This window comes from Caenorhabditis elegans, chromosome IV (genome assembly GCF_000002985.6).
Source record: "Caenorhabditis elegans chromosome IV".
Classification (NCBI taxonomy): domain Eukaryota; kingdom Metazoa; phylum Nematoda; class Chromadorea; order Rhabditida; family Rhabditidae; genus Caenorhabditis; species Caenorhabditis elegans.
In genome coordinates this window covers 5,809,982-5,837,094 of record NC_003282.8, presented here as the reverse complement: position 1 = coordinate 5,837,094, position 27,113 = coordinate 5,809,982, and the positions used below count along the sequence as shown (strand labels likewise).

At 31.9% G+C, this 27,113-nt stretch overlaps 2 protein-coding genes and 85 non-coding genes across 91 annotated transcripts; 48 read left to right on the top strand and 39 right to left on the bottom strand.

Moving 5' to 3' along the window:
- Positions 1-383: 383 nt before the first annotated feature.
- Positions 384-404, bottom strand: 21ur-15098. The gene has a single exon (NR_054760.1).
- Positions 405-425, top strand: 21ur-9278. Its single transcript, NR_054759.1, has one exon.
- A 170-nt stretch (positions 426-595) lies between these two features.
- On the top strand, positions 596-817 carry C06E7.91. Its single transcript, NR_054758.1, has one exon. It is a non-coding gene; the product is annotated as an Unclassified non-coding RNA C06E7.91 (non-coding RNA).
- A 1,094-nt stretch (positions 818-1,911) lies between these two features.
- 21ur-178 lies at positions 1,912-1,932 on the bottom strand. The gene has a single exon (NR_054757.1).
- 21ur-12875 lies at positions 1,913-1,933 on the bottom strand. Its single transcript, NR_054756.1, has one exon.
- On the bottom strand, positions 1,915-1,935 carry 21ur-4352. Its single transcript, NR_054755.1, has one exon.
- A 151-nt stretch (positions 1,936-2,086) lies between these two features.
- Positions 2,087-2,107, top strand: 21ur-2869. Its single transcript, NR_054754.1, has one exon.
- Positions 2,108-2,496: 389 nt separating this feature from the next.
- On the bottom strand, positions 2,497-2,517 carry 21ur-4042. Its single transcript, NR_054753.1, has one exon.
- Positions 2,518-2,669: 152 nt separating this feature from the next.
- On the bottom strand, positions 2,670-2,819 carry C06E7.92. Its single transcript, NR_054752.1, has one exon. It is a non-coding gene; the product is annotated as an Unclassified non-coding RNA C06E7.92 (non-coding RNA).
- Positions 2,820-2,990: 171 nt separating this feature from the next.
- 21ur-6886 lies at positions 2,991-3,011 on the top strand. Its single transcript, NR_054751.1, has one exon.
- A 370-nt stretch (positions 3,012-3,381) lies between these two features.
- On the top strand, positions 3,382-3,402 carry 21ur-2162. Its single transcript, NR_054750.1, has one exon.
- A 633-nt stretch (positions 3,403-4,035) lies between these two features.
- C06E7.95 lies at positions 4,036-4,204 on the top strand. Its single transcript, NR_101921.1, has one exon. It is a non-coding gene; the product is annotated as a small nucleolar RNA C06E7.95 (small nucleolar RNA).
- On the top strand, positions 4,170-4,190 carry 21ur-9348. The gene has a single exon (NR_054749.1).
- Positions 4,205-5,065: 861 nt separating the features above from the next.
- Positions 5,066-5,086, top strand: 21ur-2174. Its single transcript, NR_054748.1, has one exon.
- Positions 5,087-5,288: 202 nt separating this feature from the next.
- 21ur-6293 lies at positions 5,289-5,309 on the bottom strand. Its single transcript, NR_054747.1, has one exon.
- Positions 5,292-5,312, bottom strand: 21ur-6441. The gene has a single exon (NR_054746.1).
- Positions 5,313-6,205: 893 nt separating this feature from the next.
- 21ur-10992 lies at positions 6,206-6,226 on the top strand. The gene has a single exon (NR_054745.1).
- Positions 6,227-6,408: 182 nt separating this feature from the next.
- On the top strand, positions 6,409-6,429 carry 21ur-1042. Its single transcript, NR_054744.1, has one exon.
- A 16-nt stretch (positions 6,430-6,445) lies between these two features.
- On the bottom strand, positions 6,446-6,466 carry 21ur-2176. The gene has a single exon (NR_054743.1).
- A 429-nt stretch (positions 6,467-6,895) lies between these two features.
- On the bottom strand, positions 6,896-12,302 carry egal-1 (Egalitarian protein homolog). 2 transcript variants are annotated; one of them, NM_001026152.6, is made up of 6 exons: positions 12,035-12,302; positions 10,243-11,083; positions 8,934-9,124; positions 8,550-8,698; positions 8,226-8,382; positions 6,896-7,382 (listed from the first exon to the last, which is right to left on the bottom strand). In NM_001026152.6, the coding sequence occupies exons 1-6, from the start codon at positions 12,203-12,205 to the stop codon at positions 7,167-7,169; spliced, it is 1,725 nt and encodes a 574-aa protein (NP_001021323.1). In that variant the 5' UTR covers positions 12,206-12,302; the 3' UTR covers positions 6,896-7,166. The 2 variants fall into 2 exon arrangements, with proteins under 2 accessions (NP_001021323.1, NP_001021324.1); NM_001026153.4 differs by having other exon boundaries at positions 6,901-7,382; positions 8,241-8,382.
- 21ur-5141 lies at positions 7,544-7,564 on the top strand. Its single transcript, NR_054742.1, has one exon.
- On the top strand, positions 7,650-7,670 carry 21ur-3003. Its single transcript, NR_054741.1, has one exon.
- Positions 7,981-8,001, top strand: 21ur-13934. Its single transcript, NR_054740.1, has one exon.
- Positions 8,065-8,085, top strand: 21ur-4178. The gene has a single exon (NR_054739.1).
- 21ur-2199 lies at positions 8,068-8,088 on the top strand. The gene has a single exon (NR_054738.1).
- 21ur-4550 lies at positions 8,485-8,505 on the top strand. Its single transcript, NR_054737.1, has one exon.
- 21ur-11120 lies at positions 8,787-8,807 on the top strand. Its single transcript, NR_054736.1, has one exon.
- 21ur-6897 lies at positions 9,130-9,150 on the bottom strand. The gene has a single exon (NR_054735.1).
- Positions 9,654-9,674, top strand: 21ur-6402. The gene has a single exon (NR_054734.1).
- On the top strand, positions 10,201-10,221 carry 21ur-13493. Its single transcript, NR_054733.1, has one exon.
- Positions 11,605-11,625, bottom strand: 21ur-5433. Its single transcript, NR_054732.1, has one exon.
- Positions 11,938-11,958, bottom strand: 21ur-12326. Its single transcript, NR_054731.1, has one exon.
- 21ur-6819 lies at positions 11,941-11,961 on the bottom strand. Its single transcript, NR_054730.1, has one exon.
- On the bottom strand, positions 11,942-11,962 carry 21ur-14604. The gene has a single exon (NR_054729.1).
- A 22-nt stretch (positions 12,303-12,324) lies between the features above and the next one.
- 21ur-11311 lies at positions 12,325-12,345 on the bottom strand. Its single transcript, NR_054728.1, has one exon.
- Positions 12,346-12,687: 342 nt separating this feature from the next.
- 21ur-1180 lies at positions 12,688-12,708 on the top strand. The gene has a single exon (NR_054727.1).
- Positions 12,691-12,711, top strand: 21ur-11398. Its single transcript, NR_054726.1, has one exon.
- Positions 12,712-12,749: 38 nt separating this feature from the next.
- 21ur-13286 lies at positions 12,750-12,770 on the top strand. Its single transcript, NR_054725.1, has one exon.
- A 59-nt stretch (positions 12,771-12,829) lies between these two features.
- On the top strand, positions 12,830-12,850 carry 21ur-15165. The gene has a single exon (NR_054724.1).
- Positions 12,832-12,852, top strand: 21ur-10865. Its single transcript, NR_054723.1, has one exon.
- 21ur-6377 lies at positions 12,833-12,853 on the top strand. The gene has a single exon (NR_054722.1).
- A 241-nt stretch (positions 12,854-13,094) lies between these two features.
- 21ur-2619 lies at positions 13,095-13,115 on the top strand. The gene has a single exon (NR_054721.1).
- A 262-nt stretch (positions 13,116-13,377) lies between these two features.
- Positions 13,378-13,398, top strand: 21ur-48. The gene has a single exon (NR_054720.1).
- Positions 13,399-13,469: 71 nt separating this feature from the next.
- 21ur-14400 lies at positions 13,470-13,490 on the bottom strand. Its single transcript, NR_054719.1, has one exon.
- A 177-nt stretch (positions 13,491-13,667) lies between these two features.
- On the top strand, positions 13,668-13,688 carry 21ur-12847. Its single transcript, NR_054718.1, has one exon.
- On the top strand, positions 13,669-13,689 carry 21ur-776. Its single transcript, NR_054717.1, has one exon.
- A 147-nt stretch (positions 13,690-13,836) lies between these two features.
- 21ur-4658 lies at positions 13,837-13,857 on the top strand. The gene has a single exon (NR_054716.1).
- Positions 13,858-14,122: 265 nt separating this feature from the next.
- Positions 14,123-14,143, top strand: 21ur-11523. The gene has a single exon (NR_054715.1).
- A 23-nt stretch (positions 14,144-14,166) lies between these two features.
- On the top strand, positions 14,167-14,187 carry 21ur-3616. The gene has a single exon (NR_054714.1).
- Positions 14,188-14,249: 62 nt separating this feature from the next.
- 21ur-1819 lies at positions 14,250-14,270 on the top strand. The gene has a single exon (NR_054713.1).
- Positions 14,271-14,419: 149 nt separating this feature from the next.
- 21ur-987 lies at positions 14,420-14,440 on the top strand. The gene has a single exon (NR_054712.1).
- 21ur-14959 lies at positions 14,425-14,445 on the top strand. The gene has a single exon (NR_054711.1).
- A 688-nt stretch (positions 14,446-15,133) lies between these two features.
- On the bottom strand, positions 15,134-15,154 carry 21ur-8307. Its single transcript, NR_054710.1, has one exon.
- A 380-nt stretch (positions 15,155-15,534) lies between these two features.
- 21ur-594 lies at positions 15,535-15,555 on the bottom strand. The gene has a single exon (NR_054709.1).
- Positions 15,556-15,667: 112 nt separating this feature from the next.
- Positions 15,668-15,688, bottom strand: 21ur-9311. The gene has a single exon (NR_054708.1).
- Positions 15,689-16,095: 407 nt separating this feature from the next.
- On the bottom strand, positions 16,096-16,116 carry 21ur-3912. Its single transcript, NR_054707.1, has one exon.
- Positions 16,117-16,541: 425 nt separating this feature from the next.
- On the bottom strand, positions 16,542-16,562 carry 21ur-4010. The gene has a single exon (NR_054706.1).
- On the bottom strand, positions 16,545-16,565 carry 21ur-15428. The gene has a single exon (NR_054705.1).
- Positions 16,566-16,645: 80 nt separating this feature from the next.
- Positions 16,646-16,666, bottom strand: 21ur-8764. The gene has a single exon (NR_054704.1).
- Positions 16,667-17,025: 359 nt separating this feature from the next.
- 21ur-14677 lies at positions 17,026-17,046 on the top strand. Its single transcript, NR_054703.1, has one exon.
- 21ur-441 lies at positions 17,029-17,049 on the top strand. The gene has a single exon (NR_054702.1).
- Positions 17,050-17,289: 240 nt separating this feature from the next.
- 21ur-8075 lies at positions 17,290-17,310 on the bottom strand. Its single transcript, NR_054701.1, has one exon.
- On the bottom strand, positions 17,293-17,313 carry 21ur-4525. The gene has a single exon (NR_054700.1).
- Positions 17,314-17,675: 362 nt separating this feature from the next.
- C10G6.52 lies at positions 17,676-17,743 on the bottom strand. The gene has a single exon (NR_054698.1). It is a non-coding gene; the product is annotated as an Unclassified non-coding RNA C10G6.52 (non-coding RNA).
- On the top strand, positions 17,676-17,743 carry C10G6.51. Its single transcript, NR_054699.1, has one exon. It is a non-coding gene; the product is annotated as an Unclassified non-coding RNA C10G6.51 (non-coding RNA).
- A 38-nt stretch (positions 17,744-17,781) lies between these two features.
- On the bottom strand, positions 17,782-17,802 carry 21ur-9055. The gene has a single exon (NR_054697.1).
- Positions 17,803-17,888: 86 nt separating this feature from the next.
- 21ur-10845 lies at positions 17,889-17,909 on the bottom strand. Its single transcript, NR_054696.1, has one exon.
- An 86-nt stretch (positions 17,910-17,995) lies between these two features.
- 21ur-6077 lies at positions 17,996-18,016 on the bottom strand. Its single transcript, NR_054695.1, has one exon.
- A 191-nt stretch (positions 18,017-18,207) lies between these two features.
- 21ur-878 lies at positions 18,208-18,228 on the bottom strand. The gene has a single exon (NR_054694.1).
- A 129-nt stretch (positions 18,229-18,357) lies between these two features.
- 21ur-13946 lies at positions 18,358-18,378 on the bottom strand. Its single transcript, NR_054693.1, has one exon.
- A 104-nt stretch (positions 18,379-18,482) lies between these two features.
- On the bottom strand, positions 18,483-18,503 carry 21ur-1359. The gene has a single exon (NR_054692.1).
- Positions 18,504-19,821: 1,318 nt separating this feature from the next.
- 21ur-15008 lies at positions 19,822-19,842 on the top strand. Its single transcript, NR_054691.1, has one exon.
- Positions 19,843-19,976: 134 nt separating this feature from the next.
- 21ur-4977 lies at positions 19,977-19,997 on the top strand. Its single transcript, NR_054690.1, has one exon.
- A 332-nt stretch (positions 19,998-20,329) lies between these two features.
- Positions 20,330-20,350, top strand: 21ur-1908. The gene has a single exon (NR_054689.1).
- Positions 20,351-20,836: 486 nt separating this feature from the next.
- 21ur-13594 lies at positions 20,837-20,857 on the bottom strand. The gene has a single exon (NR_054688.1).
- Positions 20,858-21,235: 378 nt separating this feature from the next.
- Positions 21,236-21,256, bottom strand: 21ur-187. Its single transcript, NR_054687.1, has one exon.
- Positions 21,239-21,259, bottom strand: 21ur-8997. The gene has a single exon (NR_054686.1).
- A 217-nt stretch (positions 21,260-21,476) lies between these two features.
- Positions 21,477-21,497, bottom strand: 21ur-13044. Its single transcript, NR_054685.1, has one exon.
- Positions 21,498-21,779: 282 nt separating this feature from the next.
- Positions 21,780-21,800, top strand: 21ur-398. Its single transcript, NR_054684.1, has one exon.
- 21ur-9899 lies at positions 21,781-21,801 on the top strand. Its single transcript, NR_054683.1, has one exon.
- Positions 21,786-21,806, top strand: 21ur-12275. The gene has a single exon (NR_054682.1).
- Positions 21,807-22,230: 424 nt separating this feature from the next.
- On the top strand, positions 22,231-22,371 carry C10G6.53. Its single transcript, NR_054681.1, has one exon. It is a non-coding gene; the product is annotated as an Unclassified non-coding RNA C10G6.53 (non-coding RNA).
- A 180-nt stretch (positions 22,372-22,551) lies between these two features.
- On the bottom strand, positions 22,552-22,692 carry C31H1.98. Its single transcript, NR_054680.1, has one exon. It is a non-coding gene; the product is annotated as an Unclassified non-coding RNA C31H1.98 (non-coding RNA).
- A 260-nt stretch (positions 22,693-22,952) lies between these two features.
- Positions 22,953-25,513, top strand: oops-1 (OOcyte Partner of Spe-11 (oops-1); the record flags this gene model as incomplete). 4 transcript variants are annotated; one of them, NM_001306860.4, is made up of 8 exons in its annotated part: positions 22,953-23,029; positions 23,079-23,261; positions 23,311-23,439; positions 23,488-23,584; positions 23,633-23,916; positions 23,972-24,166; positions 24,212-24,478; positions 24,780-25,513. In NM_001306860.4, 8 exons carry the CDS (start codon positions 22,961-22,963, stop codon positions 25,152-25,154), a joined length of 1,599 nt encoding a protein of 532 aa, NP_001293789.1. The 4 variants fall into 4 exon arrangements, with proteins under 4 accessions (NP_001293789.1, NP_500868.2, NP_001368412.1 ...); NM_068467.6 differs by having other exon boundaries at positions 23,482-23,584; positions 24,780-25,512; NM_001380243.1 differs by lacking the exons at positions 22,953-23,029; positions 23,079-23,261 and having other exon boundaries at positions 23,368-23,439; positions 24,780-25,154.
- Positions 25,514-25,729: 216 nt separating this feature from the next.
- On the bottom strand, positions 25,730-25,886 carry C31H1.97. The gene has a single exon (NR_054679.1). It is a non-coding gene; the product is annotated as an Unclassified non-coding RNA C31H1.97 (non-coding RNA).
- A 497-nt stretch (positions 25,887-26,383) lies between these two features.
- 21ur-3416 lies at positions 26,384-26,404 on the top strand. Its single transcript, NR_054678.1, has one exon.
- A 292-nt stretch (positions 26,405-26,696) lies between these two features.
- 21ur-2982 lies at positions 26,697-26,717 on the top strand. Its single transcript, NR_054677.1, has one exon.
- Positions 26,718-27,113: the final 396 nt, after the last annotated feature.

The window sequence follows — 27,113 nt, the reverse complement described above, 5'->3', positions numbered from 1 at the left end:
TTTTCAAAATTTTCCGCGCTTGGTTGATTCACGGAAAACAATCAAATAAAATAAAATACAAAATGTTTGCCTGTAGGTCTTCAAGGCGGCCTACGACTGCTTCTGTGCCTACACGAGTGCCTACTGTCAAAAGGACATGTGATTTTTTAAAAAATATTTCTTGATAAAACTTTTCGACAAATTGAATAGCCCGGAAAACAAAGAAACTGTCTCAAAATGCCGTAAATAGGCAGTAGGCAGGCACTAATGCATTTTTGCGCCCACATTAAAAAGCTAAATTAGAATAGTACATTTTCAATTGATTGCCTTCCCTGAAGAAATCTTCGTTCTCATCGAAAACTCAATTATAAAAACTTGCTGTTTCAAAGTGTTATCAAATATTGTGTCAGATCAGTTGATGCTGATTAGGTGAAAACACTACATACATAGTAGCACAGCGAATGAAACAGAAAATTGCGATTTTCGTGAAATTTCAATGCTCATTTTTCAAAAGCTCATTATACACCGCCAAAAAAAAGATTGAAAGTGCTTTTGGAGTCATCTATCCAATTGAAAAAGCTCAGGAAAGGCTCGGAAATGACAGAGCACTACAGAAAGAAGAAGAAGGATTAGTGTCATTTGACCGCCAAAAATAGGAGAAAAAAGAACGCTCATTCATCTTCTTCTTCCATTTTTTTCTGAAAATTCTTTTTTCTCAGAAACAAAGAAAAAAGTTCGTTAAATAATAATATGTAGAAGGTGGTGTGAAAACAGGGAAAAAGGAAAGTTTCGGCGACACTTTTTTTAGTGTAAAAGTAGAAGGAATAGTAGAAGAGGGTGTCCGGAAAAGAAGAAAGAGTGGGTGAGAAACAAAAATAGATGGATGGGTCTCGAGGGGAAAAATGCTGGAAAATTGTAGGAATCGGTGAGCAGGTTGGCCGTCACATACGAACACTTTTTTGTTTTTTTTTTTTGTTTCGCGAAGACACTAGAAAAAAAGTTGTCTAGATTTTAAAGTTTTCTTTCCTCCAGTTTGTTTTTTTTTGGGTGAAATGTGTCTCCAAAAAAGCGAGAAACTTATGATGAACTAATGTCTTTTTCTTTACAAGTCAACTCTTTTTGGAACCGCAACATTTTTTCAATGGGACCGCTGGGACATCGAGTTGACTTCTAGATGTTTTTGCGTTTACTAAATTGACCGAATTCTGAGATTTTTAGTTTAGATTTATATGTAATTGATTCGAGGAAAAGCATGAGGTTCTTTTTTACCGGAAGTTCAGTCAATGTATGTACCTCGTTCAGTCAATGTATGTAAGTTCAAGTTTGCAAAAAGAAGATGGGTTTCCGGATCTCCAAAACTGGAGAGTTGATATTTGGAGCTCTAAAACCAGAAAAATTGTTGAAATGTGGTTTTTTAAACGCCTGTCCGTGGGGCTAAAAAGTTTAAAATCAACTAACCGTAAGGAAAATCTGAAAATAAGCTCCATGGGGTTTTTTCGAGTTTTCCGGTTAAATTATATCGGAATTCCTCGAATTTTTCCATATATATTTTTACTTCAGTAGAAGGCATAGAACACATTTATGTTTTATAAAAACCCATAAAAAAGTTTGGAGAACCTTATTCTGTAATTTGGTTTTTTGTGTTCATGTTGTAAAAATGGCTTTGAAAAAGATTGGCTACTTTTGAAAAACTTCAAAAAACAAAATTGAAAAATTGTACGATTTCTAGTATTTAACAGTATCAATTTTTCATACAACTTCTGTAAAATGCAGAACAGAAATCCTGAAAAAAGGGAACGGATAAAGCATGTGAATAGCAGATTGCTGCTTGATGAAGTAGTAGTAGTAGTATGAGAGAGTTTATCCAATTTCCAACCCCCTAACTCTGTCTCATCACAAAGACATCATGTTTGTGCAAAAATATCGTTCGTTCCAAACGGAGAAAGACATGCAATAAAATAAAGAACTGACAAATAAATAAGAAAACTATGTGAAACAGCAGATATTTGTATGAATTTTTGGTGAGCATTTAAAATTGAAGTGTCGACTAAAATAATTTAATGTTTCACTAGGAAATTATGATGCTAACCGGTAAAGACGATTCTATTAACATATATTCAAACTGTTAGTAAATCTCAAAAAAGATGGACGTTTTCTTTTTTGACAAGTTTGTTCGAAATTCATCCACAAAAAATTTCAGACCAAACAAAGCATAGTGACGCCCAGTTTTAAATCAGTCAGAACGTGCTCGGAACTGCAAAGGTCCAACGATATATATATATGGTAAGTAGGAATCGCTCAGGAAGAAATAGGAAGAAATTTTGATCTTTAGACAGGCTTTTTATAAATTTATAAATAAGACTCTGTCAAAATAATAGACAAACACGACAAAAAAGTGGACAGACTTTAACAGTTCTATGATTTTCTTCTTATCTAACTTCCCACTATCGACACATTTGGAGTACGTGTTAACTTATATAAAAGTCTAGAAAATATACTGTATTCATTTCAGTCTCTTCTGTAGAGGATTCCTTTTGATTAAGCTCCAAAAAAAAACGGGATGTAAAAAAGAGAAACGGAAACAGATAATGTTGTTGGTGGTTTGCCCAAACATTCAAATGATCATCATCATCATCTCCTAGATATGTCCATTTCAACTGACAGACTGCTCATATAAGAGAAAAGAAAAGAGATGCCACGTCAAATCGCACCACATTTATCGCATCAATCATGTGAATTCGCGTGGAAAAGAGGCGAGGAATCTCGAAATCCCCGATGGGACATCGGGAACGGCTTCACATGGAATTGTTTAACGGGATGGAATGTGTGTGTGTGGGGTGGAAAAATGGGAAAAGGGCAATGTATGCAAAAGATTGATGAGTTGGAACTGACGAAAAACAACAGAAAAAGAAGTATGAGATGAAAAGGGCAAGGCTTAATAAAAATAGAAATAAAGAAAAAATTACTGTTTCAGGCTAAAACTATTTCTGCACTATGTTAATTTACTTCAATTCATTGTTCGTTCAATGGTTGTACAGGGCACAGATTCACCGGAATATGATGATTTATTCGAATTTTCATCAAGTTACTTGAATATACAGATGAATTTTCGCTTAATTTGATAATTTCAGGTATCTGTACAAGGTTTAAGGGTAAACTAGTATTAGGATGGATTTGAACTTTCATCCAATATTATTGCAATATTTTAGAGGTTTTTAAGATAAAATAATTCCAATTATTCCAAACGTAAAATTTTAAAACCCTTGCAAAGCTATTTTCAACATGGAAAAACACTTACCATTAAAACTATAAAAACATCATTAATTTGAGTTGAAAATATTTGTCGAAAAATTACTGTTTCACACATTTTTTTAAAAGATTTAATTAACTTATTATAAATGTTTCTAACAACTAGAGAGGGATGATGTTTAAGAAATGCAATGAGAACGCTCAGGCAGAAAATATGTATTATATCGAACTTTGAAAATCTTTCTCTAAAAAATATTAGTTCTTATATTCCTAAAATCATTAGGTTTGATCATGTCTGATGATTTTAGGCAAATATTTTGTATTTGTGTATAGCTTAAAGGTGATCATCAAAACGCATTTTCAAATAAAACACTTTTATAAACAAAAAAACAGAGATTTCGTATCAAAATGGGATGAGTGAATCATAGAGTTGTGGTAGTGTTGAGAAGCGACGAGTACGCTCAATTTCACGCGCATACAACTAGAAAAGGAAAAGGATAGAGGAAGAAGAAAGGGGAGAACAATTGAAAATGTTTTTTGCATTTTTGAGCTCTGGTTTTTTCAATGTAAAATGACAGTCTTAAAGTCTTTATAGACAAACTAATAAATAATACATTTTTCCTGTTTTTTTTACCTGGATCTTTAGATTTTTTTTGTAGTTGAAGTCCTTTTTTTTTGAAGTGTTTCAATAAATAATTAACTGTATTCAGCTCCACCCACCTGCCACGTGGCTCAAAGTAACTTGCGGAACCCCTGATTTGTCGCCTACTCCCAACAGACAAAGTTTCCAATCAAATGAATTTTGGTGATCGGGTCTTTGTTTCAATTTTCAATTGGAACGACGGGTACACCGTCGGGTTACTCTTCATAAAGAGTCATCAAATTAATAAAGAACTGTTTTCGAAACGTTACTTTCAAGCCACATTTAGAAATTTCAGTAATACACATCAGGGCTAGCGTTTTTGTTTTTTAGGGAAAAATGACCGAAAAAAAGGAAAAATTGTATTATCCTTAACATAATTTTTTTTTTGAAATTTTACACATTTTAAGAAATTTGTTCTTGAAATGTTTTGAACAAAATGTTACAAAACGAAGTATCGTCACTGGGGGCATAGCAAAAATACGCAATACTATAAATTAACCGAATATCACAATAAAACGCTCCAAAAGTGTCAAGATTTTTCAAGATGTTCAGTCAAACTTATAATTGATATCCAATTTTTTTCAAAAATGTGGACTTTTTTTTATTATTTTTAAGCATCTAAGAACGTTCAATACAGAATACTAAAAAGTTATTTGGTTTGGTCGACATCTACATACAGTGTAAAACTGACATGTGTGAAATTAAAAATCATGCAGAGAATTTTAGAAAACAATTTACTCTGATATTTGGGCATTTCATTTTAGCCCTATAGTTACCCCTACTGGCGACCAATATTTCTCATGATAGTTTGGTCACCTAGAAGTCTGGCTTTAAAAAAAAGATCGAAACAACTTTTAAAGAAAATAATCAACACAAGTTAGAGAGAGTACTCGAGATTCTATTTCTCTCAAGTACATACGAAAAGAGTCTCCCAACTTTGACACCTTCATAAGCACACACGCGGGAAGAAAGAGAACAATCCATGCACATGCTCCCGTCAATCCCATTTGCGGTAGTTGAATGAACATGAATGGAAGAAGAGAATGAGAAGAGAGATCATCAATGAGAACAAGAATGCATCTTTCAACTTGACGAACTTGTTGTACTACGTGAAAAGGTACAGGTTTTCAAATGGAAAAAAAAATCTACCGTTTCAAAAATAACACAAATATTCCTAACTCTTCTAAGATGCACTCCGACGTATGTACACTGTCCTGCCTTGTAATATCCTTATAATAGTTCAAAATTACAGAAAATCATAATAAAACACTCAAAATATTTTGCGAGTAGGTTTTTAAAAAGATTTCACAAAAGTTTCAGATTTCTTAAATTTCCATATTTTCATTTTGACTTCTTGAAAAACTTCAAGCATTTTTGCAGGTTCGAATATATTTTTCTAATATAGTCTTTTCGGTTTTTTGGATATTTTACATCATGAATACTCCTTTTGATTTAAAATTTTTTTTTTAGAAACTAGGTGAAACAATATATAATTTAACAACATTTGAAAAATTTTGTAAAACAAAAAAATCTTTAATTCAATTTTGCTGAAGCATTTCTATATCTAAAGAAACGGTAAAAGCTTCAAAAATATACACAAATTCACAAAAAAACATTCTAGACAGAAATTGAGAAGAGGGGAAATGTAATGATGAATAAATTACATGGAATTTTCATGTTTCTGTCAAAAAATAAAAAGTTTTCCGAAAACAAAAAAAAAGAAGTCTGCCGTCGCGTGTCAATAGGTAAAAAGAAGAGAAAACTCTTCATTTTTCTGGGAAAAAGCAGAAAGAAAAAAAGGATGTGCGACGATGTGAAAACGGGCATACACGGACATGAAGAAATTTGAATTTTTGAAGAAGTTTGGGTTTGGTTTTTTTTAGAAAAATGCAGTAGTGGTTGACAAGTTTTTTGTTTGAATAAGTGCTCCAGAAGGAGAGGAGAGTTCCGCTACTTCTGAATTCTTTACGTTTTTTTTTTCTTTCGTTTTTTTCTCTCTTTTTTCTTCGTTCCGTTTTTTTTTCACTTTGTTCTTTTATTGTGTAAGGGGGTGCACTTCTAAATTCAATGGGCACAAAAATATATTTTTATACGTTTTTATGAGATAATTGAATTCAAAACTATCAAACAAATGCATTTTCAGCAATTGCAGTATTTTCTTGTTATAAAATGTAATTTTTAGTATAAATTTAGATGAATAAAAATGCAAATAGAGAAAATGGCTTTGTTGTTCGAAGAACTGAAGTTTGAATACATTCTGAGGTGTTAAAATACTACCAAATAAATTACTGTTTTTCGATTTTTATAAACTTTGAGTGACTGACTGATAATTGCTTATTTTTTTGGTAACAACTATTTCTAGTTCTTTTCTTGTTGTAAGATATAATTTTAGTACAAATTCAAATAAAAGCAGTAGGTAACAAAAAAACAATGTTGTTCAAGGCGACAAATTGAAATTAATTTTAAATTTTTTAAATTTTCAAAAAATTTACCGTTTCTAGACTTTTGTAAAATTTGGGTGAAATTAATAGTTTTGATTGCAAATCTTGATGAGTGAATAATTATTAGAAGATTGTCGGAATATGCATACACGAATCGAAAATGGGCGCAGTGATTGAAATTTTGCAAGTGTATTGAAACTGTATTCAATATTTTATAAGACTTTCATTTGAAACATAAAAAACCAAATAAAAGTATAACTGTGCATTCACAAGCTAAACAAATGGCCAGAAATCGTCAAAAGGATCTTGTTGAGTGCCCCGCGTAGATAAATACGTTTGTCAAGGTATTCAGAGAAGTGCTACGTGTGGTGATGAATGATCCAATTGGTGAAAATGCTTTGAATCGGTTCAAACTATAAATTTCACACAAATTTTACAAAAGACTAGAAACGGTAAATTTTTTGGAAATTTAAAAAATTGAAAATTGATTCTGATTGTGAAACAGTAATTTGTGTAGTGTTGATTTCCACATAAAACCTAAGAGAGTTGCTTAACATTTTGTAATTTTTTTGAAACTGCATATAAAATGTAATAAATTTTCATTAAAAACAATAAAAAAAATCCAAATAAAATTTAACTGTATACACCGATGAAAACTGAAAGCTGTGAATTTTGGAGAAAAGAAGTTTTTTTTTTTGAATTTCAAAAAGAAGAGCGTGCAAAGTGTTTCTATTGCACATTAAATAATTTTTAACAAATGAAAACGAGGAAAAAGTGATGATGATGTATTGTCAGAGAAGGCATTTCTTGGTGAAAAGAGAGAAAATAATGAATGATTATCAAATGAGAATTAACTACTCGTAGAATACGTTGAGCACTTCGATATCGCCCGTTGAGAACGTTTGGGTGCATGCATCCGACATTTGTGGACGCGGAGCAGCTGCATATGGAGCTGGTGAGAATGATTGCATTATTGATCCACCATTTCGAACATCACGACGAGTTGAAGCACGATATGGGGAAGAAATGAATGGTTGAGGTGGTGGACGATTGGGTGATGCTAGGAGAACCTGGAATTTTGGAATTTTTCGATGGGAAAAAGTAGGAAAATTGTATAAATTAACTTAAGAACAAAAAATTCAATTGAAATTCGAGATATTTTTAAGAAGTGCTGAAATTTTCCACCGTTTCAGATGGGGAGTTTAACTTGCTCAAAATATAATAATACTGTTTAGTTCAACAGTTCAATCGTTTACAAAACTTCTATTTCAAATCTAAATTATTTTTCCCACTGTTTTAAATAAGGTATTTAATTAAAGTCCGAATGAAAATTATGATAGATAGAATGGAACTTTACCAGCGTCGAATTGCCTAATTGTTGCCCGAAAAAAATTTCAAAATTTGATTTAAAAATTGAAAAAAAAAATAATTCTTCGTCAATTTCTTAGCAAAATCGGTGCCAGAACTTTATCATTTGGAATAATATGGAAAGTTAATTTTGAAAGTAGAAAGTACAAGTAGACATTAACGTTAAAAAGTATTTGATGAAAAATTTTAAATTTTTAGTTACATTTTGGGCGCTGTTTCGGTTTCGGGAAAAACAAAAAAAATTGTAATTGGAGTCTTTTTCAGAAAATTTTCTAATTTAAATTTAAATTAAATTAAAGTTTTGGGTTAAACATTGCAATTTTGTGGTAAAAAAATGTATACAATTTCAAGATGTTTTCAAGAAAGGGGATCAAATAATCGTGATAATGGGTAACAATTCTAAAGTGATAATGGTGATACTGATAAGGCTCATGAGGTTTTTCAAAGCTTAAACTAAACTAAACCAAAACTAAACAAAACTGAATAATATGCATGATGCAAAACTAAATGGTGCATTTTTGAACAAAAAATCAACAAAACCGAACCTCTGGATGGTTTACCTCGATGCATTTATCTTCAAATACACCACGTAAATGCACCGGAATCAGATTTGAGAGAGATTGATAGAGAGCTGAAAGAAGGCAATGAGCTTCTTCCACAATTGTCAACTGGAATTCTTCTGTGATTGGTCGGACACCCCAGCTGAAAATATAGAAGGTTTATAGCAGAATGTGTTAATGTTGAATGAAAAAAAATTACGGTTTCAAAAAGTTTACAAGTAAATTTAAGATTTTATGGAGTTACTGACAGTGTTTTTCCTATTGTTTTTTTTTAAATTTTATTTTTTTAACAAAGAAGATGAGACTCACTTCGGGCACATGCTCATTTTCCGTGGAGTCACGTCGCTGAGCATAATTGACTGTGGATAATAGACACGTTGAAGGTTGATGAATGATATTGGACGCATTTCATTCAGAGATTTGTTGAATTTCTCGTGTTGAAGAAGTGAGTGAGCAACCTGAAATATAGTTGTTAGAATGAAAACGTTGAAAATTCATACATTTTCTAGGTGTACATTTTAGAGGGATATTTGAACTGAATATTAGTGAACTTATATAAAATATAAAAGATAGTTTGAAAAAGTTTCAAAATTCAAAATTTGAATACCGAGCTCTCGGCCATTTTTAGAAATACAAATTTGAGATTTCCCTAGCGAAATTTTGCAAAATTAATATTAAAATCGATTTTCTTACCTGAGTATCGAAAACATTTCTCATGTGAACTGCATACTTATGAGCCAATAGAGATGCAACTCTTCTTGCGTCGTGAATAACTTTCACCACTTTCTCACTCTCCAAAATCCCTTTGAATCCAGATTCCAAAATGATGACGTCACTGGAGGCGAGATCGAAAATTCCGATTTGAGATGTTGTGGCGATCACTCCTGGAATTATTCATTGTAATGTCTCAATGTTTCTAACGGTTTTGAAATTTTTTTACAATAATGAAGAAACAGGATTTTTTTGAGATATTGGGTACAGAATACCTCGAAATATCGTTAATGAAAAATATTTGAAATTAAGAAAACTTGAAGGTAACTCATCATTTCGCGGATTGTTTTTGCATGATATATGGCGAGTAGTTTTTTTGAAAATAACAGAACTGAACAGGAATTCAAAAAAAAAGTAATAAAATTTGGAAGATATTACCCTAAAAAGAGGCAAAGGCTTGGGGCAACATACTTTCGAAATTTCTAAAAAAAAACTAATTTTTAAAAATTTCATGTGACCGTTCTAATACATGTTCCATGTAAAGCTAATTGAGAAGTTTCCTACCCCCGGCAGCTAAAATCAGTCAAAAAAGAGTCCCCCTTTCACAAGGATCACAATGGATACTTGTTCCGTTTGGAAAATTTCAACAATTTTTACTGTTACAAATCGTCGGTTTAGGTGTCTCAAAACAATTCAGAGTAGTAATCAGACTTTATTGAGACAAAATAATATTTTTTGCCAGGGTTTCAAAGTCTTTGGCTGAAATTTATGCCATAGAAAGGTATCAATCAAAGCTTCATTTTAAGATTTAACAGTTTTTCTTTCTTTTTTGAAAACAAAAAGAAAACCAAAAAAAGTTCATGAACTGAAATTTTTCCGCAAAAAACCGTAAAACGTTGACCTGAATCTGTTTTCTTGTTTCGTGAGATTTACGTTTCTGGTCATTTTTGTAACTTTTCGTCGTAATTATTTTGTTTTTCGCTTTCAAATTCTCAAAATAGTCTCAGAAAATCAACAGAAAAAGGAACAAAATCGAGTAAATTCAAACAGGGACTGTAGCAAAAATTTAAAAATCCTGATTTTTAATGCTGAATGTTTTATTTTTTCTTAGTGTTTTCCTTTGTTTTTCGTGAATTTTTGAATTTAGGATTATTTTGGGTGTTTTAGAACACAATCTCCATTAACGCAGCCCCACTGTTAAATACTGTTTCATTCCTTGGTCATAGAGCATCATAACATTTCAGAGTATTATTAGAATTTTTCGAACAACTTTGTTTGAAAAATAACTCACCCAAAGACAAAAAGATTTCTCCATCAACTCCGACCGTAACAGTTTTCAAATCCAATCCAACAACCTTCTTTTCCATGTTATTAATATCCTGCCACAGTCTTGAAATTAAATCTTGTGCCGGTTTAAGTGCTTTCACAAAATGAATTCTTGTCAATGCACTTTGATCAAGTGGAAACATTCCATTATTATTTGTCTCTTCACCTTCATCTGATCCATTTTCAGATCCATCTTCATTTAGACGATTCTTCACGAGAGATACTTTATTGGATCTAATGAAGAAAAGTCCTCGATTCAATTTTAAAAACTGAAGAAGTTCTTTTGGATTTGTAGCAACATCCTGGCGAATAGTGTGAGAGAATCGTTGACAAAAGTTTTGATAGAATTGATCCAATGGAATAGGTTGATCTTCATTTTGTTCCAAAACTGATTTCAAATATTCTACAGCTGCTTGTTTAGCTTTAACTCCAGCCAAAGGTCTTCCTTCATCATCCATTTCAATTGCATTTTCATCTGGTTCAGGCATATTCTTCAATCGAACTCTATCACCTTCAACAACAAAATAGTCAACTTGAGATTGCAAAAACTCGCAAAACTCCTTTAAATGACGTCCTGATACAAGACGAACTTCTGGAGCAGCTTGAGAACGATGTCCCAATAGAGATTTTATTTGCAATTCTGGACCGAATTTCGTAAGTTTTGTGACGAAAAAGTCGACGGCTTCTTTTTCGTAATTTCGACTACGAATACCCGATTGGAGAAGTGGATTATTTTTTGCATTTAGATCATTATGCCCATTTAGAATTACTTGATCTCCTTCGACAGTGAACAGAGATGGATGACCCTGGAAATGAATTAAATTATCGATATTTTATTAACAATATTAAATTTTTGTGGAAATATTTTAATTGAAAATTAAAAAAATCTAAATTTTCTAGATATGACATTTCGTATAATTTTTCAATTTTTTTTTTCAAAGGATACTGTGTAAGAATTTGTAGAAAATAGTAGCCTTTTGAGTTTTGTTAGTTTTTTTCTTTGGGAGGAACTATTTTTTTGATATTTTTCCATTTTTTCTCCGGACAAAAACAGTTTCTCAAAAAATGTGAAAAATGGTAAAAATGAAAAATGGCGTAAAAAAAGTGAAAAATGTCAAAATGTCAAAAATGTCAATGTCAATGTGTAAAATGTCAAAAAAAATGTGTAAAAAATGTGAAAACAATAAGATTTTTTTAGAAACTCGTTTCTTCTGGAGGTTTTTTTTTAAATTTTTGTGAAATTGACTATAAATATTTCAAAATTATAGATTTTTCAAGGTTTTGAAATTTTCTATAGAATATACTTACTTACTTACTTAGGCGATCCGTTCTCTAGGAATTCGTGGTATTCCTGCGAATCACAGCTACTCATAGATATGAGTTATTTGAAACAGTAAAAACACAATAAAAACTTTTTCAGAAAATTTATCAAATTTAATTCCTCTTTGAAAAGCCAGGATATTAAATTTTTGTGGAAATATTTTAATTGAAAACTCAATGAAAAAAATTAAAATTTTCTGAATAAATTGGAGCTGGAAATCTAAATGTTCTAGGTTCTGGATGTTACGGTGAATTTTAAATTAATTTTTCACAAACTTTGTAAGAATGAATACGATATTGCATGGGAATTTGATTTTTACTTTTGTATAACTTTACAAAATTTAGAAATTCTAGAACGCGATTAATAAATTTTTTCAAAATTACAAATTCTTGAAAATTTGTCGAAACAGTAAAAAAATATTTTGTTCACTCCTCACCTGCAAAAACTCGGTTAATCCCTCTTGAGTTGTTCCAACAGCATTTCTCATTTCTTCACTAAACCCGCGTGCTCCAAATTGACAACTCAAATCATGAATTGTTCTTCTCCCATTTTTCTGCATCAGATGGTCCATAAAAAAGAGCAAAGCCATATTCTTTGCCTCCTCCATTTTCTTTTTTTGGTTTTAATTGATACGTGTAATGATAAGTGTTTCCGTGAAATGAAAGATGAACGCAAGATTGGCTGCGAACGCTTTTTTGGCTTACCTGCAAAAAATTAAATTAATTTTAAGTGCGTAGGGAAAGAAAATTAACTAAGAGTTTGGAAATGAACACTTGAAAATGTATTGAAACATTGAAAAAATTAAAGGAAACAATTTATTTTTAAAAACCGGATAATACAAAGTAAAGACATTTGAATTTTATATCATTTTTATATACAAAAAACGGTTCTTTTTTCAAATCGTAAAATTGTACTGTTTTTTCCGGTCAGAGACAAAAGCTTATCTATTTAACACTTCTGACTCATCAGCAATTCACAAAAAATATTATTTTGAGAATTATTCATCCTATAGAAAAATTCTCGTTGCTTCCATAAAAATATTTCATGTTTCAATAAAGTGTTTTGATGATCTAAAAAATATATTTGTGTTGCTTGGACAATTTAGCTGTTTTAAAAATGTTTTAAAACTGTTTAAAAAATGTGACGAAAATTGAAATTTGGCTCATAAAAATATTTGAAAAATTTTACTGTTTCAGATTGGTTTCATGAAAGTTTAAAAAAATGCAAGGAATATTTTAAGGCACGTAAAGAAATGTGAAAAATGTTTTGTTTCAAATTCTGAAATTAAGGATTCTGTCAAACAGTTCGTAAAATCACAAGAAAACAACAACGTATTTATTGCCCCACTTTCATAACTTGAATTATGTATTTTAACTGTTCTAAATATTTGTTCTAAAAAAGAAAGCCCAATGTAGGAACTTTTGGAAATTTGCCCTATAGGAAAGAACTACTGTTTCAGCTCTTCCATGTAAATTTTATCAAAATTTAGGAAACATTCCAAGGAGTTTTCGTATTTCTAAATTAAACAAAAATTGCACAATTACCAACTAGCGGCAAACACAAGTTTCCACCAAAAAAAAAGAAGTTTTCATAAAAAGTTCTAATCTCCAATTTCCAAAGAAATTGTGAATAAAAATGACTGTTTTAATTGTTCATTTCTAGAACACATTAATAATTAGTCTGTTTTACAAATAATGAAGAACTCAAATTATAAGTGCCAAAATATAAGTGTCACTGTTTCGGTATGCTGATACAAAAATTTAAATTTAACAACAATAATGGGTTGTTATAACAATTTTAAAACTGATAAGCTTCAAAACTACAAATACCAGGAAAATTAAAAGAATGAAAAAATTGTTTCGAGATTTTTTTTATTTTACAAGGCAACTGAAATAATGAAATTGAAAGATCACATCATTACAGTAAAATATTAAACAGTTTTATGTAGACTAAATAGCTCTAATCATTCCAAGTGAGCACGGAAATGACTGCATCGTATCTACCCAAGGACTACAGTAAAACACTGTTTCAGCTTGTTTTTATAAAAATTGAAAAAAATGAAAGCAGTATTGGTAAGAATGTATAAGAATGTTAAAACATGAACTTTTCTTTTTAAAAATTGAAAAAATTTCAATAATAATTTGTCAATTGCCAAGTTATGGAAAACATAAATTGTTTAGCAGAAAAAATGCACCGTTTCATTGTGCTGATATAAAAATGTGAGAATTACAGCTATATTAAATGAAAAGCTGGCTATGGTCCCAATATGTCTTTATTTTTTCCATTGAACTTTCAATAAGTTGATTGAAATTCTGTTTTCTATGTATTAAAAATAGAAAAAAAAAATGACAGCATTATTGGTAGTACAGTATACAGATTTCATAAAGAATACAGTATACATAAAACTTGAACGTTTCTATTGAATTTCTGCATTTCAATAATAATTTGCCAATTGGCTTTTTTTAAGTAAAACAATTCACTGTTTCAGTATGCAAATACAAAAATGCAAATGTGAAATTATGAATGTTTTGGTATTTGAAGATAATATGATATGATTAGTAGGGTCATTCATAAATAGTGGTCAGTTAAAATTATAGAAAGAATCACTGTTTCAGTATGTTTATATCAAAGTGTTAATATTACAGTTATGATGAATCTTCAATCTTCAAAAGAAAAAAAATGATAATGACTATTTGACTTTTGAGATTTTACAATCCAAAAATAATTCTGCAATTGACAAGTTATGGGAACCACTTACTTTTGGTTTAAAAGTTTACTGTTTCAGTGCTCTTTTATAAAATTTTAAATATATTACAACTATTCTGCTCTGTACTTGAAGCTACGACGACTTAATATTTCCAAGAACAATTAATTATAAGCTAGAAGACAAAAAAAACTGAATAAATGAGAAATTACTATAATTATTCACAGTTGGAAAATTTGTATAATTGGAGACTACTAGTATAATATATATTTTGGATTCTCGTAACTTTAAGCTCAAAATCAGGTAAAAATAATGAGTTTTGGCTCAATGAGCCCACACTTGAAATACCAAGAACAAAAAACGCGTCAAGTACTCGAAGAACTACATGACAGAAAAAGAAAGAGCTAACGGGAAATAGAAATCACAGTTGTTAAAAAGTAGGAGGAAAAAAACTGTCACAGATTAAATAGAAAAAGGTTATATTTGAGTTGAAAGAGTGTACCTACAAAAGCTTCCGACCGTACAAGAACTACACGAGAAGAACAGGACAAGAACGAGGGAAATGATCGAAAAATAAACAGAAAATCATGGGACATTGGAAGAGAGAAAACAGAGAAAAATTGGAGTAGGAGGAGTTGTGAGTTGAAAGATAGAGAGAGAAAGGAAGAGAAAGGGCTAATACTATTATGGTCAGTGTATTTGGAAAAGGATGAGCAGTCACCACAATTACGAAACATTGAAAAAATAGTTGGAGGATTGAGAGACAAATTCCTTAGAATTCAATGGAAATATACTCATTTTTTGCATTTTGAAAGGATTCTCTTATGAACTTTTATAAATGTTTCAATTAGATTATACAACAATTAACCGTTTTTTTTTAATAAAAAGTGTGAAACAGTAACATCTTGAGGATAAGACTATTATGGATTAATTCAAACACGACAGGGAGTCTCATAACGTTTTCAAATACCAGCAAAATATTATTTTCGCAAAATTTCAGCAACATATATAAAGAAAAACACGTTTTAAAAGTATTCAAACAATCACCTTCTTCAAATGGTATAAATCACACCATTTTCAGTTTCGTATTTGTCACCACAACTACTAAACATTGAAAAAAAGATTGGAAGCCTGAGACAAAAATTCGTAAATTTCAATCCCAATGGAAAAAAGTCTAAACATTTTTGATTTTTAAAGATTTTTCTTACTTATGAACTCTTATATATTTTGTCAATTCCAGAACAGATGATTTATTGAAAATTATGAAATAACCACTCTAAATATAAAAAATGTGAAACAGTTTCAATTTCAGTTTTTGAGAGGCTTTCTGGTCTTCAAAAATGGACATCTTTAAACTTTTAAAATTCAAAACTTAAAAGTTAGAGAATGCAAAAAACAAAGTTATAAGTTTTATGAACATATTGAAACACGTATATTTAAAATAAACTTCAAACTTAAAGCAGCCTTTTCAAAAAAATATTATGTTAAGAGTTCAGCAAAAAAAATTGAGTAAATTGGCTCAAAAAACGAGTGGAGGCGAACATGACTCGCTGCCATTTTCACTCCATTTTTCATTTTTCACACGTTTGATTGTCGGAGCATTTCAGTGTATGTGTGGGTGTGTCTGCGTCTCTAATTCTCTACACAATGCACATTTTGCAACAAAGAGAATGAGTCAATGAGAGAGAACTATTAAGAGATCATTGATATTTTCTCCAATTTTCTTAAACTATTTATTGAAATTAAAACTACATTTAAAAAATTCTACCAGCAACTGATTAACATAGTTTAATTTGATTTCTTCACCCAAATGAGCAGTTATGGTTCTAAAGCCAAGATTTTGAAAACCACTTGAAACAGCAAAAAAAATTGAATTGAAAAACAATGAGTTTTTTAAACTAAGGCTCCCAGCTAACAAAAACGTAATACATATTCAGGCAAAAGTGTTTCTCTTTGCCTGCGTGCCTGCCTACAACCAATTTTCTGTACAATGACGCAAACTCCGAGGTTCCGTGTTTGCTAGATGATGATGCATTTAAAATTCATAGGAATTTGTTGGAAGGTTAAATTTTGAAAAAAACGAGGATAGTTTTACAGTGATTTGTGATATGAGGACGCAAGACAGGCGCAGATCAATTAGAAGGCAGGCTCACATTTTCATGCCAATGTGATATGGCCGTGGTTGTGCGGCAACCGCACAAAACTGCTTATTTTAGTATGATAATACCAATTTTTGGATCAAACATTCTTGAATCAACCATTATCGACTGCAAGTGTCTGCTATTTCTATCAAATATGTGAAACAGGAAAAAAAGAATAGTTTCTACCTTTATAAAAGTTCCGGAATCACAGAAAAAAGCCAGATCCCCTCCAAAACTCCCACTCAAATTTAAAACAATTTCGAAACCGCAACCAGATGTGATGTCACCTATCCTCTCCACTTCAATCCCTCTTTCCGTATTGACATGTGTTCTTGTCACTTTTAGTGTCTCAACAGTATGTTCACGGTGGACGAGAGGACGAGTGTTCCATCCTATTTCCCGCATTTGACAGGTGTTTCAATTTAAAATAGTTAAGAGGAAAACGGAAATTTAGTGGGAAGAAGAAGATGGATTAGGTGGGTGCATCAGTGATTAAACTTTTTGTTGATTGATCGATTTGTGTTGGAAATAAGATTTTCTGTTTCACAGGGTGGTGATATATTGAGAAATTTGTAATGCATTTGTTGATACAGAAGAAACAGAAGAATTTAAATTTGTTGAAAGTTATTCAATCTTGGGTTTTTAGGCAGGTAGGCAGGAAGATTTTAAGGTAAGATTTTTAGATCTGCCTGACTGCCTACTACTGCCAAAACACATCTAAATATTATCTGTTTCTGATTTTAGGGCTAAAATTTTAACAGGGCAACATAATTGGAAAAAAAAAACATTGACACTTAAAAAAACACGGGAATACACGCAAAAGTGCAGAAATTAGGCGGTAGAAAGGTTCGTAGTCAGGCAAAATCAACATCATTTTTATATTTTTTATGTGCTTTGAAAATTTGATTGAAACTGTAATTTTTTTCGGAAGCACACACAAAAATGCCAGAATAGAAGATAGACAGGCTGGTAGGCACGTAGAAAAGATAATATAAATTTTCTCAAATTCTTGAAATATTAAGCTACAGATGTAAGCAAGTCAATGGATGTACAAATATTGGTATTGGGAAATAATTTAATTGAATACTTGCAAATTCAATTTCAAACCCTGCCAAATACTAGGGCTTTAGAAAACTCTAGGAAAATAAATATAAAGTTAGAAACAAGACACACACAGTTAAATTTGAAAATATCACAGCTATCCCCAAACTATTTGAACATGCGAGAATCTGAGGTTGCTAGGGCGCGAAAAGGAGTATTCACGGCCCGTTGAACTCATTTCATATGCATCCGTATGTCGACGACCTCTCTTTCTCCATTTCACTATGTGCTTAACACCTTGACCGAATAGTTTTCCTAACATATGGTTTACTAATTTTGAAAAGAAATTTGGTACAAGAAACAGAGAAAATACAAATTTTGAGTGAATCCAAAACAAAGTTTCAAAAGTCATATAATGAGAAAAAATATTTTGTCCCCAAAAATCAAAAACTTTAAGATCAACTCAAAACAGGAGAATTTAAAACTAGAATATAGGGTATTTTGCTTTAACTTTTATTTCCTCGAACTGCTAGTGAATGCTAATTTAAACAATTTAAAATATGAAAATTTTCTGAAACAGTAAATTTTTAAAATATTATTTTAGTTTTTCATTGTAAATCAAAATTGTCACTTCACAATACAAATTGATGCTCGACTAGCAAAATTGTAATAGTTCAAACTTTCCAAAAATAATTAGAATATTGTTGAAATAGGTATTTATAAACAACTCAAATTGCAAACCCAATAGTTTTTAACCATAGTTTGCAATATTTCATTATCCTTTGAAACCGTAAAAAGTTTTTCGAGTGGACTTTGGTTTTTATCACAGAAAATGATAATTTCTGATTTAGAACAAGTAGGGATAACACAGAGTTTTATAAACGGAGTAGCAAAATGATAATAAAAATTGGAATGAAATTATTAACTTTTTGAAGCAGTAAAAAATCATCTAATAGTAATAAGATGCAATTTTCCGAAACAGACAATTTTTGTATTATTCAGTTTATATAGGATTGCTAACGACGAAGAACGACGCAAAATATTTTCTCAATTCTGTGAAACCGTAAAAATTTTTTCAATTGTTATTTTCACATCTAAACTTTGATAGCAAAATTATGAAACTTGATATTTTTTAAACGCTTTTGAAACAGAAAAAAAACATTATAATTGGATAGTGAAATGTATACCAGCATCTAAACCCTAAAAATTTGATTTCCATCAATTCAACAGTTTGGCTGGTGAATTTTTGAAAAACAATTTCAATACAAAAACCATGTAAAAAGCTGAAATTTTAGTTGTTAATGGACTTAAAACTCCAGTTACGAAATAAACTCTGGTCACTAGGGTGGAAGAATGTAAAAAAACGAAGTAAAGTGGAGAGAGTGCACTATTTAGTACAGCCAGACATTTTGTGGGACGAGAAAAAAACTTCTTATTCTTTCTTAGTTTTTTTACGATGATGGGAAATGGACAATTTGTGGTGGTCAGTAAGAAGTGCTCTAAGAGCTTCAGGATGTTCATTTTGTTTATTAGAAAAAGAAGCGAAAGATATCCGATTTCCTTGGCAGGTGTCCGATGACTTTTGGATGGTGAAAAGAGGCAATTGTTACTGAAATACTAACGGGGGAAAAATGGAAAAAAGAGAAAGGATGGATGGAGAATAATGTGAAAATATATTTAAATTCTAAAATGCAAATTTTTTGGAAATGGAAATTCTTTTTTTTTCTTTTTCTCCGGTTTCCAAAAATGTTATGATCAGTATCCACATTGGGACATAGTACTACAAGTGATAAGAGAAGAGAGAGAGGAATCACAACAACAGGGCAAAGTGAGCGGAAAAGGTAGATGAGAAGAGAGACTTCTGAAATTGGAGAGACGCAGAAATTGGAAGAGAAAGATGAGACGCAGGAAGTGAGATGGTCTGTGTAATCAGTTCGAACTGCTGCTGCTGGACACAGCGGCCAGCGGCCTTTTGAACAGAAAAATAGATAGTGTGGGAGATGAAGAGACGCAGAGATATTCGGACGAGACTGATTGCATCAAATGGATCCTCTCTCCGATTATTTTAATTTCAAAGTCTCCGGGATTCCTATACTATTTCTTGCGGTAATAGGGGTCATTCCGGTCTCGAAGCTTGAAAGGATGGGAGTGGTAATACTAAAAAACGAACGACTTTTTTGTAACTCGGTTCCGGATGAATGAAGTAGATAAGAGATTGGCAAGGTCGTTTCGAGGAGTTACGTACTTTTTGGTATTAGTAAATAATTAAATTTGAAATTTTTGAAATGCACGGTTTCAAGATTTTTTTCAAGATGGAAGCACAAATAAATGGATTGGTCGGGCTATGATAGCACCTTAAAACAATGATGATTGAAAAAATGAAGCAAAAAAATTAAGTTTTATAATGAGCCACTACTAAAATATTTAATGGAATTTTCAAATGCTGCTGTTTCATGTTGTCTGTAAAAATAAAACGATGGGTCAATTTATGATACGATTAGTCTTTTTTACATTCAGAAGGGCCAAAAAGTACATAAACCAGAGTAAATTTAAAAATAAATGCAAAACTCGAACTTTAAAAATAATTGTTTTGAAGGTTTTTAAAGACAGTGCTGTACTGTTTGGCAATGTTCAAAAAATAAATTAAATTTAGAATATCTAAACGCGCTGTTTTAAGTGTTAGTTTACTTTAGCACTAATGCATTTCTTTTATTGTAGGAAATTTTTAAAAAGTACGAATTGAAACAGTGAAAACCGAAAAATAAAATATTATTTTGAAAAAATTTTAAAAAATTTTACTGTTACATTAATTTTTTTAATTTTTTTGTTTCAAATGCGTTTACAATACAACCCACGACAGGCTTGTATAAATTTCCGTGCAAAAACCTATATTTCGCAATTTAAAAAAATCAAGACAGTCATAAAAAAGACAGAGGAGGTTTATACAGGTGTGTTGTTTACACGACCACAAATCGAGAATAGTTGGAGGGAAAATGAGACAAAAAAGGAGAAAGTATTTAGTATATAGGAATGGAATGGAACTGGTTTGATGAGTGGTTGCACTTGCAGTTTTTAAGTTAAAAAAAAAAGGTATAAAATGAACAGGTTCATAACCTAAAACTATATGAACCCAAACAGCTTGAGAACGTTCAGAAACCGTACGATTTAGTCGAATAAACAAATGGAAAAGTGCAAATATTATGAAGGGAGTCTATGTTGTGACAGGGCTTGATGACTGATGGCTCGTATTTAAACAAGTCATCGAGAGTTTACCTCAAGTGGAGTAGATTTATCTCGTGTAGAGACAAATATTCTAAACTGCAAGCTATTCAAAATTTGATGACTTCTTGTTAGGACACACTAGAAAGTTGTATTAATAATTTTTGAAATACTTTTAAAAACTTACCAAAACATAGGGAAACATGATGAAAATTAAAAAAAAATGCAATGCATTCCAAACTTTGTTTTTTTTTCAATTGAGGATATGATTTATACATTATAAATTACGACGTTATTCTTACACTGTATAAATAAACCTAGTGAAACATGATAAAAATTATTTTTTTTAGAATCAAAAAGAAATTTCACATAATTTTGGTGGCTAGTGTTTGAAGGTCAACATGAGATGCCCTCAAAAAATTCAAAAAAAAAATCCAAGAAGTTGGAGAAAAAGGTTCTTTGTTAACCATACCCAAAATAGCCAGGAAAACCGAATTTCATACGAGTCTCTCCAAATAATTTCTAAAAAGATTGTTTGACATTTCTGTATCGAACATTTTGAAATAAACCATACAGCCTTTAAGAAAACCTAGTGAACCATGATAAAAAATTTTTAAAATCTGAAAGATGTTGCAGGTCAGTTATTTATATATTTCCTAAAGTATACAAAAGCCTCAATACATATAACCCTTTCTGTGTGAACTTAGGGTTGTCTAAATTTAACAAGTTTAAATGTAGATGTTAACAATAATATTCGTTTGATGTTGTTATAAATATAATTGACTAGTATATAATTGACTTTCGGTTATCATTCAAAAATTTAAGATAACTTAGTGAAGCAAGATATGCTCGAAAAGAATCTGGAAATAGATGTAGAAAAGAAATCAAAAAGTTTTCAGTATTTTTATTAAACTTTAAAAATAAATCTGAGAGATGAAAGAGTAAATCTAAACAGGAATCGTTTGACGTACATATGTAGATAAAAAAATAAAAGCAATGGTTCACAGTAATTTATGCCTTAAATTTTTTTCCCGTTTCAGATTTTTGATAACAACAAATATAATTGATTAGTCCAATTCCACTGATATCCATGGACACTTTTATTATAGGACGCTTTTTCTAAAACTATTAGGCAATTTGCTGAGTCATTGAAGCCAAGTCATTGCTAGAACGTTTCATCAAGCATCATAATTATATATTTTTTCATTTTAGGTTTCTGGCAAACTTTTTTTACTAAGAAGATTAATAAGGTTAGATAATAACAACTTTTTGCAGAAGCTGATCATTTTTTTGAATGTATTGAAATGAGTTCTCTATGTAATTGATAAAGGTTGCAGGCTAATGCCAAATTTTTCAAAATTTTAAACATTATTGCAACAAGAGCACATGTACAATAGTTTAAAGGAATGCCATAATCAGACTGTGTAAACCAATAAAAAATGCTACAAAATAAGTTTTCAATCAAATAAAACTGTAAATAAATTGAAGCCAATTCAACTTTTTTTTGTTTCCAAAAGGAGGTACAGTTGAAGGTCATTTTGAAAAAGAAGAAGAGAATATGTGTTTGATTGTTATTGTTCGGTTCGGCACCGCAAGAATGACAGAGAAAAGAGTGGAAAGTAATCGGGATCGAATGGCTAATTGAGGGAAATGATGAGGAGAAGGAATAATTGGAAAAATGAGAAAACTGTTGGAAAAAGAATAGGTTTGATGAGTTAATGACATGAAAGAAAATGTTCCGGATTGATGTATATATTTTTCCAGATGGCATGAATTTTGTCGTTCCTTCCTTGAAATGCGTAAAAAATTAAATTAGTTTTTGTGTATTTATCCATATTCTCAAGGGGGTTTGACCAACGTTTGCATGCAATTGCAGAAAAATTGAAATTTTCAAACGAGTACGGTATTTCACAGGGCGTGCATACACCGTTGCGGACTAAACATTGAATCGTACGACAGCAAGCGCCCGCTTTTCACTTGTATTTTTAAAACCTCATTTTCCACTTTTCAGCTGATTTTTTCACATTTTCCTTTTTTATAGCTTACAAAACGTGCTGATCTCAGTTAAATTTGATGTACAAACTCAGCTTTTCCTTTACAATCGCTCTGAAAACTGAAAATTCGAGTTTGACCCCTTTCTCACCCGCCAATTCCTCATTGTACTTTGATTTTGATTTTTTGCTCCGTTCTTTTCATTTTTCTTCATTTTTAAGCATAGTTCCCTTATTTGATCAACCTCTAATGTTTACAGGTAAAAATGGAGAAGAACGAGAAGAACGGAGTGTTCTCGCGAGTAAGATCTCGTTGGAGAAGCATTTTCTCAAAGGTTTCGTGTCGTTTTACAATAAATCGAAATTAATTTGTGTTATTTTCAGAAAGCTAATCCAGTGAAACTTCGCGATTGCAACCGGCTGACTTTCGAGCGAATTCTCTCGGATCCCAACGAACAAATTGGCACAATAGTGGCACAGGCGACTGTTGAACCGATCACATTACCAAACGGCGGCGGAATTGCACTTATTCAGGAGACAACGCTTTATGAAGAAGATTACGGGCTTGTTAGTGTTATTTATCTCATTGAACATTCAAATTTCAATGATTTTCCAGGAAGATTCATCCAATTTCCCGATAATCTCCGAAACCGCTCAGAGCTTGCGTCGTCGCATGCGAAGACTGTCCTCTGGAGATCTGAACGTTATAAGAAGAATGACAGAAGAAATAGATTTCGATTTGAAGGTTATTTTCGAATGATTAATTTATTTTAATCCGCTCCCAAAGTTTCAGAATATCATCTACGATGGAAACGAGATCACCGGAGAAACCGACGCTGATAACGGGAACGATCGTGCTTGTTTCAAGCCGGGACCCGATTATCCAATTGGTTTTCTACTATTTTAAATGATTTATCGTTTATTTTATTGAATTTCAGACCAACAGATGCTGTTTCTGAAACAATGCATCAAAAAGATAGACACACGGCCACCGAACATGTATTATTTGACAAATGGCTGGTCAGTCGATAACTTTGAAGCGCTTTTCAAGTATATGATCCGGTCTGGAGAGGACTGTTCAAGGGATACTCTTCTGAGAGTTGAATTCAGAGATTGTGTTGTCTCACTGAAATCTTTGTACGACTTTATTGAAGAATACGCAACATTCAAAGGAGTTAAGATGCATTCTGACTACGTCTACGCTATTGTTCACTCGAGAAATGTAAATTCAGCATAGTTTTTTTTTTCTAAAAAATAGTTATTTAATTGATTTTCAGGAGAAACTTGAGAGACGACTGCGAGGCGCCATTGATTCATTTATGGAAATTGAATCGAAAATTCGTCAGGCGAGAATATCCTACGTGTCGTCGTTCACAATCAACTCACCGCACACTCCGAATGTGTCAATTATCGTGAAATTCTGTTGCCTGAAACCGTGTAACTCAGATGCCAAGACGAAAATGAGACAAATTGTGAGAGATTTTCAGTTTTCGATAAATGTATTTCTCCTTTTTCAGTCTGTTCAAGTCGACCACGTGACAGGGCGTTCTCGAATGTCACTTCCAGATGTTCGACAGCACGAAGGACTCGTTTGTGAATGTTTGGGTGATTTCTCACTGATAAGACATCGGCCGACGTCTGTTCCAGTCACAAAGATTCTGGATGAACATCCGCCGCTGATTGTTGACGAAGAAGTTCGTTTGAAGAGCTCTTATCAGTTCAATCCGGTCACTGGAGAACCGATTCCCGACGATGAGCAGCAGCAAGAACAAACTGAGATTGAGGTTAATAAGAAAATGTGAATTGTTGATTTACGCATCTTGTGTAGTCCCCGAGGAGAAGAATCAATTTTGCAAAGGAGATTACAGTAGCTGGCTGAAATAATTGATTTCCACCTGTTTTCGTTGATTATTTTTGATTTAATTTATTTATTTTAAGAAAAAAACCAAAAATAGTGCCAAATCAAACATTATTAGGCAACGAACACGATATTTTCCCCCGCTTTTCCATTTTTATTGGGTTTTACAAAGTAAACTTCCAGAAATCTGTTTAAAAAAGTTTTAAAATTGAAAAAATATCTTTCAGGCAAGTATCGAGGATCCACTGGAAATCAATGATTTCGTGGAAATGTTCCCATTAATTTTGGTGCTTCTCGAAAAAGCTGGAATCCAGGAACTGGAAGACGGCGATGCTCCAGAAAAATCGGTTTCAAAATATCCGAAAAAACGATCGATTGTCGATGGAGCGTCATCAGAAACATGTGAAGATACACAATCGGTTGGCTCGTCTGAAAGTTCTGAGCCAAGATCTCCAGAATTTACTGAATATTCGGAATCGGAAGACACTGCTGCGGATTCGGAGACTTCAGATTCCGAGTCTTCATCTGAAGATGAGAAGGAGAACATGAAATCTTCAATTAAAGAACTCGAATTGATCAAGGATGCTCCAGAGGATCTTTAAATTCTTCTTCATTCCGTTAATGTTTATTCTAACTTTATATTTATTGTTATAGAGAGAGCCACAATTATTGTTCTTATTGTACTATGCTTAAAGTTGCCAATTCATATGTCATTTATAACCCATAATAGTGTCTCTAGTTGCTCCCCCCACCATCTCGCTTTATTTTTTATTTTTTCTCATAATTTTCGTGTACCACGGGTACTTAGAGGTTCATAAATTCGATTATTTCTTGCCCCCTGATCCCCTTATACATAATCCAATCATCTCCCGTACCACACAATCGTTGATAATTAACTAATCATATCCTTTTGATTTTGCTCTTTTTTCTATGTTAAGTATGAAATTTTTATGAACCCTTGTTAGGCGTCCTCTAGAGCACAGATGGCGCCACCAATCTCGGTGATTTTTCGCCTGTTCAAATATGCAAATTTTATTCCAATGTCGGCATTGTTTCAATTATATTGTCCCCTGGTTTTCCAAATGACACGGACGATTGCGTGTCGATGAGTGGAAGCGAATCGAATCAAATTCGAATAATGATGAGCACATATTTCTTTTCGTCATTCCGTCCACAGAGAAGAAGCAGTTTAATATTGAATGGATGGATGGACACAAGTTGTCTGTCATTCAATGGGAAACAGACTATGAATAATGAGATTTTGGGTATCAGGTTAGATGAGAAGAAGAAGGCAGCTGATTGACGAGGTGCCGACTGGGAACACGTGCGGGAAGTATGAGATGACAAGAGATGGTGACAGACGGTTGGAATCATGACATATGTTGGATTTATTTACTTTTTGGATGTTTTTTTATAAAGATCAATTCGAAGAATTTTGATTATTGTGTTTCCAGTAGATTTTGACATGCCTTCTTAAAGACGCTAGGGTTTATCCAGATGGGTCTCGACGCGTAGAAAAGTTTATGGTAGTTTTTTTTATTTATTTTTTGCGTCGAGTTTTATGGTTTTCTTCTTTATTTCAGAAAGGTACCCTTGCACTTTGTCCTCCAAAATATGGCAGTAGCTTGTTTTCAAAAAATATGAAAGTTTTTATGATTTGCAATATTTAGGTCTACTGACAAGATGACTTTTTGAAATCCCTTGGATTGAGAAAAAATCAACAAAATAAGGGTTAAAATGATGTTCTGACACAATTTTCTAGAAAATTTTCTCGAAAAAATTTTACTGTTTCACATATTCCAAAAAATGAATACAAGTATTTTTCAAACATTCCACAGGTCAATTTTGCATTTGAAAATTGTGCATCTGAATAATAAGCACGTGTATTAAGAAAGTTTCCCTTGTCGATTGACCTCCAAAATATGCGGGAAACTTATGTTAAACAATATGACATCATCAGAAGAGGCTTCAGGATTTTTGGTGGATTTCCAAATTAGAACCCTTATGAATTACATTAGGCTGAAACAAATTAACGAAAACAGCGCTGAAAATTGTGTTCTGGACCTTTGTTTTGGAAAATTTTCTTGAAATTTTTTTACTGTTTCACATACTTTTAACAAACAATGTGGGTATTTTTCAAACATTGATGTTCACATTTTTGCCTTTTTATTTCAAAATAATTGCAATCAAATTCAATTCAAAACGTTTTTAAACGATTATACATGTGTTCTGAAAAGTCATGATTTCAAATAAAAATATTTTCAACAGATTCCAGCAATGGATGGATACATTTTTAATGCTTGAATTGCAGTGGTTTATTGCATTTATAATGAACTTTTTCAATATACATTGCACACTATTTTAAACGTCCCCTTTTGAAAAACCTTAAGAACTGCAGTAGATTAACCTTCGTATCTATTCAATCCCTTTTCCAATTTTTCATCCAAAACTCTCAAATCTCTTCATCTTCTTCTTCTGATGCCCCATTCTTCATAATCCGCTAATTGACGTATCCTTTCCATTCCCTCCTCTTCTCTTACTAAATCCTAAAATTGTCTCTA